Source organism: Amblyomma mixtum, chromosome 3 (assembly GCF_055824585.1).
Source record: "Amblyomma mixtum isolate Tamu chromosome 3, ASM5582458v1, whole genome shotgun sequence".
Lineage (NCBI taxonomy): Eukaryota > Metazoa > Arthropoda > Arachnida > Ixodida > Ixodidae > Amblyomma > Amblyomma mixtum.
In genome coordinates this window covers 158,484,831-158,495,977 of record NC_143014.1, presented here as the reverse complement: position 1 = coordinate 158,495,977, position 11,147 = coordinate 158,484,831, and the positions used below count along the sequence as shown (strand labels likewise).

At 50.1% G+C, this 11,147-nt stretch overlaps 1 protein-coding gene across 1 annotated transcript; it reads right to left on the bottom strand.

Annotated features, from left to right (window-relative positions):
* Positions 1–3,377: 3,377 nt before the first annotated feature.
* LOC149352491 (anionic trypsin-2-like) lies at positions 3,378–10,803 on the bottom strand. Its single transcript, XM_089577173.1, has 3 exons — positions 10,255–10,803; positions 6,587–6,738; positions 3,378–4,220 (listed from the first exon to the last, which is right to left on the bottom strand). Exons 1-3 carry the CDS (start codon positions 10,688–10,690, stop codon positions 3,558–3,560), a joined length of 1,251 nt encoding a protein of 416 aa, XP_089433299.1. The 5' UTR covers positions 10,691–10,803; the 3' UTR covers positions 3,378–3,557.
* Positions 10,804–11,147: the final 344 nt, after the last annotated feature.

Genomic DNA, 11,147 nt, shown 5'->3' with positions numbered 1-11,147 from the left:
CAGAAAAGTTGCCAAAAGAGACAATGAAAAAGACGAGGATAGAGCGGCCAAGGACGCTATGGATTGCTTGACGCCACGCGTGAGTCGCAGTCGTCCACCCTATCCTCCTTTTAGAAAGTTGGATGCTTACGTAAAAGAAAACAGTCTTGCGGTCATTCAAAGTGATAAGGAAGGTGGCTTTGGGGTTTTTCCCGAAAAGCCTCTCAACGAAAAAACTGCCCAAGCTCTGGGAAAGAACTTCGTCGCCGTGAATTTCAACCCTGCAAGGAAGAAGGAGCTAGCCCTGAAACTACTATCTGAAATCAACTTAACCCCTCAAGAAGCTTGCCAGCGATTCAGAGCGAGACTTTTTGGAGTTGTTCCGCACGGGAAAATCCCACAAGCCCGATTGCCCACTGCGCACCATCGTGTCTGAGAAAGGGACCTGGCAGTTATGTGTCGGACGTTTTCTCCAACGTCACCTGAAGGTCCTACCTCTTGATGACCCTTTCCTAGTGCGTATTTCAGATGAAGTGATATAAGAACTTAGACGAGGGCACCCTGGAGCTGCGTCGGCATTTTCAATATATGTAACTGATCTGTACTATTCAATCCCGCATGATGAAATGTTCAGTGCTGTCAGAGAAAGGATCGCCAGTCAAGGTGAATTGTTGTTTCAAGACCAGACAGGCAGTAGTTGCGACGGTTTTTAAAGCTTCTTGAATTTTGCCTTTCTTCGACTTCCATTTTGTAAGACCGCTGCTTTAGTGTTCAACGCGCAGTTATCTGCATTGGATCGTCCTTAGCCCCTATTTTGAGGGCATTTTTTGTCGTATTTTGACAAAGTGCCAATGATCGGCTTTATCTGACCTCTACGTGGACGACTATCTAAATGTACTCACTGATCAAAAGGGTCAAAACCAAGCGGCATTGTTGATGACATAATCACCATTTTCACCAGCGCATCCGGCGGGCTGTGTTTCACCTGGGAAGGGCCTAGCAAAGATATCATCCAGTTCCTAGATTTAAGAGTGGTATTCAAAAAGGATGGCCATATTTGCTTAATTTACAATCCCCGTACGTCCAAAGAGCTGCTTGCGAATGGTAGTGCTCATTCTAAGCTTGTCAAACATGGAATAATTTGTACCTCTCTAACTGCAGCTCTGAGTAAAGCTTGTGAGCATGAACTAGAGCGCAGTGTCGACGCACAGATGAAAAGAGCCCAAAGAGCGGGTTACCCCGTTCATTTAGCCACAAATGTTTGTGAGACACTTTTGAAAAAGCTCAAACCTTCTTCAAATAATAATCTCACTGAAAAGAACAAAGAAAAGCGACCAGTCGTCGTAATTCCATATATCCATTGTCTATCACTCAATATCGAGAAGGTGGCCAACCGCTATAAGGTCAATGTAATTCTGTCTGCACCCTGTAAGCTATCGCAGATCTGCAACTTTAATAAGGATAAACGTCGCAAAGAATGTCGCAAAAAGCACGAAACTATGTTCACAGAGTGCACCGCCAATGTTGTCTATGCCATCCCCTTGAGCTGAGGCCTGGGATACATAGGACTGACTGGGCAGTGCTTCTGTGATAGGGCGGGACAGCACAGAACACAGGTCAAGGCCGGATATGGTAGCCACATGGCGACGCACAGTGCAGAAGTTGCAAATGTTATCCTGCTTTCAATAAAACCAAATTCATGGCTCGCTCAAAAGATAAGATGGAAAGATAAATTGTTGAGGCATACCTGATTAAGCAGCGGGGCTCCGCGTGCGTGAGTAAGCCGTCTGTTTCCTTAACAGACGAACAGATTGCCTTGCTGCGCGGTCCTATGCCAATTTTTTTACCTGCTTCTCTTGTCCCACGCCTTCGGTTTTTTGCATGTTGTTTTGCATATTTTTTAGCTACCTCGTGGTTATAAGCGGATCTTTCGAGATAATAAAATCAGCTAGTAGTTGGCGCTTGTCCTGTCTTTCGCGTGTTCTGGTCCTCGTTTTCTTGCGCCATTGTATTCCTTTTACGGTGTCTATTCACTAACTAGGTCAAACTAAAGTCCGGCTGAAACAACATTCATTTTGCTGCTTGTCTAACAGTTTAGTTACTTGGGAGAAAGCAATCAAAAGCGAGCAAGTGTGCGTCGACCTCAATAAAAGCCCATTCGGTTCCAAAGCACCCGTTATTGTCAGGATCCGATCCCGCGACCTCGAGCTCAACAGCTCACGAAGCTCTGCGTGAATGGTGCCAAATTCTTTTTTTTTCTTCGATGGTTAAAAGGAGAGGATTACAGCAGGTAATGGAGACCACACATAAAAGCACTGGTGCCACACATCCGAGACAGTTCCTTCCCAAGTGGTCCACTGCTTTTCAAATCGCCCCCGTGCACGAAATGTTTAAAATGTCCATTCGCTTAGCAAATCGTATGGTTTTGCATATAATCCTGGTACTATCTTCAATACGGGATTATTGATCATGCAGTGACAATTCGCTCTTCAAGTGCTTCATACGAGCTACTACCTATACACACAGTTCCTTCAAATCACCCCACACAGAAACATGCGCCATGAAAGCAGGATCGTGGCAGCTTCAGAACAGGGTGGCGAAGGAGGAGGGGAGGTTCTTGATGATGATGTAGGAAGAGGGGTCGAGGCGCGTTCAACTGTCCTCTAAGTGAGGGAATCACCGCCGTTGCGCCTCGTTGGGGAGAAGGGATATACAGGATAGTGATGTAAAGGGTCCGGGTGAAAGGCAGGTGATGCAGACAGAGTGGCGGGGTGCAATGCAATGTTGTAGTCACGACTTTTCCCTCTCGTCGGTGATGATATATGTCATGATGTTGACGTCGATTACATCACTGTTTTAAATGCTAGTGCAAAAACACTCAGCATGCTTTACCTACAGGCTATATAGATTTGAATCCTTAAATATCGCGAAATTCTCAAAAAAGTGCTGCATTTGCCCTTCAAGAATTCGTTGTGAAACCAATGTCGCTCGATGGCGTGGTCCACCGCATAGGTTCTTTCTCAAGCGAGCCAAGCCAAAGAGAGCGTTGAATAAATTCAACATGTAACTAGCAGAACGACCTATTGCGAAGGGACATTCGAACTGGCTAGAGCTTTGCGAAGTCAGCCTTAGGTAATTATGCAATAATCTGAAGCAAAGAAAATTGTTAACTTCTTAAAGTTATCTCTTCGGGACAGCCATTTTTCTCTTGGTGTCTGCCTGGGCAAACGTTGCACATAGTGGCAGTAGTTGGGCGCTGCAACGAATGATAAAACTAGAGACGGAATGAAACGGGCGTCCGTCTGACAATTTGTGCAGCTGCAAAGACGAATTCGTGTACAGGACGTGGTTTTTCCACAAAGCCTCACATACGCAACAGCACACGGATGCATAAAAAAAAACAATTTATTTCCAACATACATTCACTCTTAGTAAACACGTATACAAGACTATGGCCACTCTTAGAGGCGTATATAAGAATAGCTGTGATCTGATAGAGCCGCGCGACGTGTGGCACACCACACGGCCGGGGCGCGCGGGCTTTGCGACTAGAAGAAGCACGAGTGGTGGGGGCCCTACTACGGTCGGCTGCCCGCCATGGTGCGGCGCAGCCACCGGGCAGCGTTTGCCACTTTGGCGTAGATGCCGAAGCGGCCCTGGCGCGCGCAGCCTTCGCCGAAGCTGGTGACACCGTAGATGGTCCAGCGGCCGCGGTCGTCCCTGGCCAGCAGCGGACCGCCGCTGTCGCCGGCGCAGGAGTCCACGCGGCCGCGCCTGAAGCCGGCACACAGCATGTTGTGGCTTATGAGGTAGTCGGCGTACACGGCGCGGCACTCGGACGCTGGCACGAGCGGCACCTGCGCCTGGTGAAGCAGGTCCGAGCCGTTGGCGTGCCGCTTGCTGAGCTTGCCCCAGCCCAGGATGGTGGCCAGTGAACCGGGTGGCGGAGTGTCGCCCTGCTCGGGCAGGCAGGCCGGCATGACGTAGGGCCCCAGCTTCAGCGCGCTGCGCAGTCGAAGCAGCGCCAGGTCCATGTCCACGGTCTCGGGGTCGTACTCCGGGTGCGCGATGGCCTCGGCCACGCGCACCGTCACCTCGGAGCCCTCGGGGCGACCCAGGCTGTGCTCGCCGGCCAGCACCAGGAGCCGCCTTCGTAGGCAGTGGGCCGCCGTCAGGACCCAGCCCGGGGCGACCAGGGTGCCTCCGCAGAAGGGCTCGCGCCGCCGGTTGAGGAGCGCCACCTGCAATGGTAGCCCGGCTTCAGTTTTCGGCATTCGACCCTCGAATGCGACAGCTTCATTTAGCCGAAGCTGGAGGCACACCAAGCATATTTCAGTGCAAGAGTAAAGAACGTGGTCAGAATTCATCCGGAGTGCTAAACCACACTGTGTCGCTCATCGTAAGGTGTAGCTTTGACACAAAGAAATTTCATTCGATTTTATACGCAGGAAAATGAAATGTGGCTGTCGGTAACCAGTGAAAAGCAATTCTCAGGCAGGTGCTACCACGAGCATATAGCCACATGAAGGAAGGCGCAGCTCTGCTCAGAACAATGCCCTGCATTACTGAGAAGAATCCGATCGTGGCAAAAAAAGTCGCGCTCGCGAACTGAAGAGCGGATGTAAAGCGCGCCGGGGGTGCATGATCGCTAAAAACCAGCCAACAGAAGAGCGAGCGAAACGCAAACCCCTGCTCGTGCTCCCAATTGCTCGGGGAGGTTCGCTCACGCAATCGCTTGTCCCTCCTCTGCAAGCAGCCTCACGCGGCACGCCAGTGTCAGTGTCGCTGTGCTGGAAGATTGTTTGATGCACAGTTGACAGGACGACAAGCGCCCGCTTATTGGGCACGGAAGAGGGCATCAAAAGCTCTCGCTTTCAACGATGCGTCGCGTCGCCGTTTCCACTTCAGCTGCACGCAAAGTTCTCTACGAAAATGTACAAGTGCCAAAAAAAGTTTTCGGAACACTGAAGCCACGAAAAAACTGAGTTTACTCCCTGCCTAGAGGCGCGGACAGTCTTTGAGAGGTGCATTGTGCAGGTCGCGTACGTAGGGAAGTGCAAAGCATGCAGAATTCTTTAGTAATACTTTGTTTTGGACTAGCTGGTTCGTAGCACATAACGCTGAGTGAATCTGTACTTCCAAGCCATATTTAGAGCACATGGTGTGCATAGCATTGCACGTTGTGGCCATGAACTATCCATACCTTTAATAATGGCGTGGTCTAGCCTTGCACAGCCGAATGGCCGATGGTGTGACCAAGTTAATTTCAGTTTTGCATTTTACCACTTGGCGTTCCTGACTCGGCTTCGATGCGCGGGTATAAAGGTAGGCATGTGCCAAAATTACACCGTTTGTATGTTGGTGGAAGTTTTGCGCTTCTGTGTGATTTATGGGTGCATGTTCTCGTCATGCCTGTGAATCTGTTTAAACATTTCTTTTTCAATTTTTAACTGAGTTCATTAGCCGCACCTGAGTTGCGCGATACGAGAGAGCTTAGAAAAGCGCAAATGCGCGAAGACTGGGTCCCCAGCCACAAGACAAGGACTTTGGTGACTTTCAGCCAAGTGAGCATTGTTAGTCTGCGCATTTCGTATTCCTGCCCCTTCACGTGCACGTCCCTCGGATACAGAACCGGGATAATTGGCATTCACTTCAGCCTCTTGCCAGCTTTTCTAGCGCTGCGACCAAGAATAGCACTTGTAGGCCACCGGTGTCCTTGTCTCATTAAAACCTCTCGATCACTGCAAACAAGCTTTGCAATATCCCAATTGATTTTGTTCCGAATCTTTTTTTATTCGCTTTTATTCGAATACACTCATGGACCAGCCATGCTTGGATCAAAGTGCCATCACCTCACGCTTGACACGTCCCGACCGCTCATATAAGGGGCGTAGCCAGGGGGGGGGGGGGGGGGGGGGGTCCTTATGGGCCTTCTCGTTGGGTTAGAGCATTTGACGAAGAAGAAAAAAAAAGAAGAAATGGCTGATCGTGATTGGTGTTTTTCCTTTGCAGCAAACGACAATTGTTTTTCACGACTCCACTGCAGTTAGTAACGCACAAAATCCAGCTCATTTGTTAGAATGGACTACACCTCCTATTCAGTAAAGCGCTCACGCTCACTATTAAGACGTCGACTGGTTAAAAGCGGTTGTTTACGCAGACGCAACTATCCATCTCGGTTTAGCATACCGCGCTGGTTAAGTCGCGACGGTGCGTAGTCTACACCAGCGTTCGAACGAGGCAATAGACAAGGAAATGACTACTCCGCATAGTCTGGTTTGTCGAGAGAGCGATCGGAGAGAAAGAAAAAAAAAATCCGTAGAGCGCGGGCATCGAAGCAATCTAGAAACTTGCGTCGCGAAGCGCTGCGCCCTACTGCACCCGAGGATGCGGAGACTTCTGCCGGCAGAGACCTTGAAACGAGGCTGGCGGCTGAGCACGTACCCTACACGCGTCCTCGCGGCTAGCGCCTCTTGTTTTGCAAATTCGATGGCCGCTCGTCCCCAGCGCCCCTGTTATTCCTCCCTTGAAGAGCCCATCAATGGAGGAATGAGCCCATTGCTCCCTCTCTTCCCCTACCGTGTGTGTGTGCGGGGGGAGTGCTCACCTGCCAAGGCCACCGCCCCCTGGCGGCGGGCTGCCCTCCGATGATGCGCAGCGCCGGCCTCTGGGGGCTGCGAGGCACGCCGCAGCTGGTGGGGCCCAGGTGGAAGTCCCCGTCTGAGTCGGCGTCCTCCTCGCTGCTGCCGCCGCTGCCTCCTGCGGCGGCCCGAAATGGGGAGGTTAGGACATTGCACCCGGCGCCACTGGCCCGGACCCGCGGAGGCAGTCCCCGAGGAGCCGCGCCTTATTGACATCGTGTATTGTCCCCTTTCTCTCTTTCGGTGCGCTCCTTCTGGTGAGCACGAGCACCATTTTTGCTCGTGAATTCATCAACTAAAACGCATATAAATCACTCCTTATAAACTGGGCATCTGAAGTGGTGCGAGCAGTGCGTTCGCAAAGGCTGAGAAAGAAAGAGAAAGCGCGAGAATGTGTTTATATATATATATATATCGAACACAATCTCTTGCGCTTTCTCTATCCACACACACATCATATAATATATACACACGAAAAGAAAAGTCATCGGTGGCCTAAATGAACAGCCGCAAGCTCAGTTATGGACAGAATATTTGTTGAAGCTGTAGCACGCCCGATCGGTGACGGTACTGAGCTTTTTCGGTCGTCTGACTGAGCGGCCCATTTAGCCTTTGCTGGAGAGCCGAAATTTCGTGAGCACAGACTCTTTTTCGCGAGCAACGATGATGGTGACACGAAGTTTCAGCGCACATACTTTGCCCCAACAAACGAGCTTTTTTCCAATCCTAGACGACATGCGTCGTTAGTGCGCAGTGATGTCTAGCGTTACGCGGCGTAGCAGAACGAAGGTCGACGTCTCCCGACAGGTTGCAGTGCCTCTAGATGCACCAGGCTCTGCTGTGCCGCCGAAGCGATGCGGCGGAACTTCCTTTACGCTGGCACTTTGGTTTGCGCTGCTAGATATAATCGACGCTAAGAATTTTTTTCTCTCTCCTCTCGCACCTCCAACTCTTTTGCGAGAGCTCATGTAACGTTTCAGCACAGAAAAAAATTAACTGTTTCCGCCGCATTGCCAGTGGTGGTTGTCGCAGCTCTTTCGATTACACCGGCGTCATAAAGAACGCTGTTTTTCCTCAGCTAGAAGTGGCGACTGTTGCTCTTCATAGCATCGCGTTTTCAATTGGCTGAAGCAACATTTTATGACCTTTGTTTCCAACCTATTCGACGGAGATGATGATGAGAGCATTTGAAGCATATTAATAAACTAACAAAACAAATGCTCCCCAGTTTCTGCTCTCCGTTTGCCTGCCTTCTACATTGCAATACAGCTCAACGGATAGTCAACTCACGACTGACACTCATGCACGCTTTGCTAGTGTACGCGCTTAACCATTGTTAAAAGCCGCCGTAAGTACCTCAGCGGAGTTTCGAACGGCGCCCCTGGTAAACTCGCTGAATGCATAAATATTTAGCAACCTCCATACTATCAACGTGAGTGGGAAAACAGAGAGGCCTGGCGTACGGTGAGTCTCAGCACGCACGCGTCGCAAAACCTTGTTTTTCAACACCACTCCCGCTCGCTTATGGGCTCAAGTAAAGGAGCGAAGAAGGTGCGGCGTTGGCCATATCCTTTTTTTTTTATCACTGTATACGTCGCAATGTACGGCGAGGATCCGTAGCTTCGACTGCGATCCCCCGCCATCATGTACACCCTGATAGAAACGTTTTTTTTTTTTTTTTTTTTCACAAGGTAAGTAACTACTCGAATAGAATAAATAGCCCCAGTTTACGCTGCTTTAAAAAAAAAGAAGGAAAAAAGAAGTTAGTGTTTATTTTTCATTCGTTTGCCATAAATCGGCGTGTTTTTAGAAGAAAAGGCGGCGTGCAGTATCGGATGATAAGGAAAACAGCGATTTCATTATTTGTTTAAAAACAGAAAATATGAAGAAGTCTTGAACTTCGAACTCGAACCGGATGATTGCTCTCTTCAAGACTGCTAATCACTTCCAATGGTTTGAGCTTAAATCAAGGTTATACATTAAATGTTTCTTTTTTATAGCCTCTCATGCCCTTGTTACAATAATTAAAAAAACCCGTCTTAAAAGTAAGGATAATGAGTCTGCGAAAAAAACCTTTCTGGTTCTGCAAAGCAGTCCTTTCACTTTTCGGCGCTTGTCAGCACCCGTGTCTCATTTAAAGAGCTAGCATTTTCCGACATGTTAAAGGGTTATAAGGAGTATACGAGATATCAAGAAAGTTTAAGCAATATTCGGGATCACACAAGTTTGCTGCCGTCGATTTTCTTGGCCTGTCACGCTGCGTTGTATATTCTTCTGTTCTGTATTTCGCCTTTTTTCGACGGCAGTTTTCCTTAAACGCCCGTATGTTCAGAGGTAAAGCCTAAGCCGCGTATGCTCCCGAGCTAGAACGCCCCTGTTGGAGCCGGGAGGTCGAAGACTCGCTTCCCAACTCCACCAGTGGTGCGTGTTTTTTTTTTTTCATTTTGTTACTCGGTGACGGAGTGTTCTGCGGTAAGAACTGCGACGCTCTGTAGCAGTGGGGCTGAAACCCCGCCAGCGTCATATACAGGGTGTTTTTTTTAGCCTTTACAGATTTTTTTTTATTTTAAAAACTGTGACAGACACGTCGATGCGGTTTGTTGAGCTGGATTGAATAGTCAGGCGACCATTAAATACTTTATATGGAACAATAATAAGACGATTAATTAAACTAAATTAACTAATAACCGTTTTTCTCTCTTATTTTATTGGGCAAGGTTATACTGTGATATTTATGACCGTCAATATCCACGATGATTCCTGTTTTGAAACTTTCTTAATTGGCAATATGGCCCGAAGTATCAAACGTCAAATGTACGCACTAAACAGCTTATTGAACTGGCTTTCTCGCATTATCTCATTATAAAATGGCGTCGCTGCACATGATATTGAAGCTGAAATGATGTTAACTTCTTGTGCATCATCATATACGCCAAATGCGCCTTTATTTGGCGCATAAGAAGTGCGAGAGACACCTTTTTTAAGATATGATTGCGGGAAAGCCAAGCTACCGAGTTTTGAAATGCGTACTTTTGACGTCCGATATTTCAAAGCACATTGCCGATTAAGAAAATTCAGAAACACAGCTTAACTTCGATATTGACAGTCATAAATTTCGCAATATAACCTTGCCCTCTAATATCAGAAATTAAAATTTTATTTGTTGATTTAAGTTCATTAAACGCTTAATTATTGATCTATATGAGGCACATAGCGTCTGCTTGTTGTACATTGCAGCTCATCAGACTTCACCAAAGTATTTCTCACGGGTGTTAAAATAAAAATCTGTAAAGCTTAAAATAAATCACCCAGCATACACTTATCGCTAATAAAAGCGAGATACACCACACCCTGTAAAGGATGCTTCAGGCTGCGTCCTTTGCACCTGCGCCGCTGTCCATTGCGCATTCGGCATCATTCTGGAATGAGGCGCCTTGCTACTGTTCACGTGTGCATAAAAAAAAAAAACATATCGCAGAGATTTACATGATAAACCTGCACGCGTTATCGACAGGACCTCTGTGAAGAAAGGTTTGAGGTGAGTAACGCGACCCATGGCTGCGCGGGTGAGGCGAGTCTGCGCAGCGACGAGCAACGCGCCTGCGAGGAGCACCACGCCGTCACGCTCACTAACCTGAGGCGAAGCGTGCCTCGCAGGGACTGCCCCGCACGTAGCAGAGCGCATCTTCGTGGAGGACGGCTTTGCCGCAGACGAGGGGCATCTTGCATAGCCGCTGTCGGTGGGTGCGGCAGTCGCTGCTGCAGGGCGACCAGCCAGACCAGTCGGAGTAGACGAGGCTCTGCAGGTGATGCAGCACGCGGAAGTTGCGCTCCGAGCCCGGGGGCCTGGCGGAGCGAGCCCGGAGCCGCGGCTGCGGACAGCGGCGGCCGGGGCATGCGCGAACCTCGAGCCAGAGCGGGCCGTCGCAGTCGGGGGAGCCCCGTGGGCAGAGCTGACGGCGGCTCTGCTGGCAGCGGCGGCACGCCGACCAGGGGCCCCAGAGCGCCGCCGCAGTCGGGAGGAGCAGGAGCGCAGCCAGAGCGGCCGCTCGGATGACGTCCAGCAGCATGTCTGGCGCACGTGGCGGCGTCCTTGGCCCCGTGCCAGGTGAGCGCTCAGGTGGGGGCTGCAGGTGTGCCGCAGCTGCGGGCCCGCGGGCCCTGCGCCGGCCGCCGCGGCGCGCGACCCCAAGAACAAAGGCGGGGTCCCCCTCGCCCCGCCGCCCCCACCACCACCAGCGGGGACGGCTGCGTTGCCCAACCCGATGCACGTGGCGCCGCCGCTAATCTCGCCGGCCGGGCGAGGAGGCGCGGCTGCTGCGAGGGAAATCCAGCCTCGCCCCGAGGATCTGCGCAGAGAAGACAACAGTCCCGGATCCGTTACTTGCGCAGGGAGCACTTACCGGCGCTCGACTTTTCGAACATGAATATTCATTGGGGCTGAGACGCTCATTTGAGCCCTGTTCCTTTCACGAGTAAAGTTACTTGACGCGACTACTAGCACTGCGACGCGTCACTATGTCCACA

What these genes read in the sequence shown, in the direction of transcription:
- LOC149352491 (XM_089577173.1), bottom strand. Translation starts at nt 10,690, where the DNA reads ATGCTGCTGGACGTCATCCGAGCGGCCGCTCTGGCTGCGCTCCTGCTC. An exon ending in CGAGGCACGCTTCGCCTCAG is followed by an intron (nt 6,739 to 10,254) that starts GTTAGTGAGCGT and finishes GGGCCGCCGCAG; the next exon opens with GAGGCAGCGGCGGCAGCAGC. An exon ending in GGGGGCGGTGGCCTTGGCAG is followed by an intron (nt 4,221 to 6,586) that starts GTGAGCACTCCC and finishes CTACCATTGCAG; the next exon opens with GTGGCGCTCCTCAACCGGCG.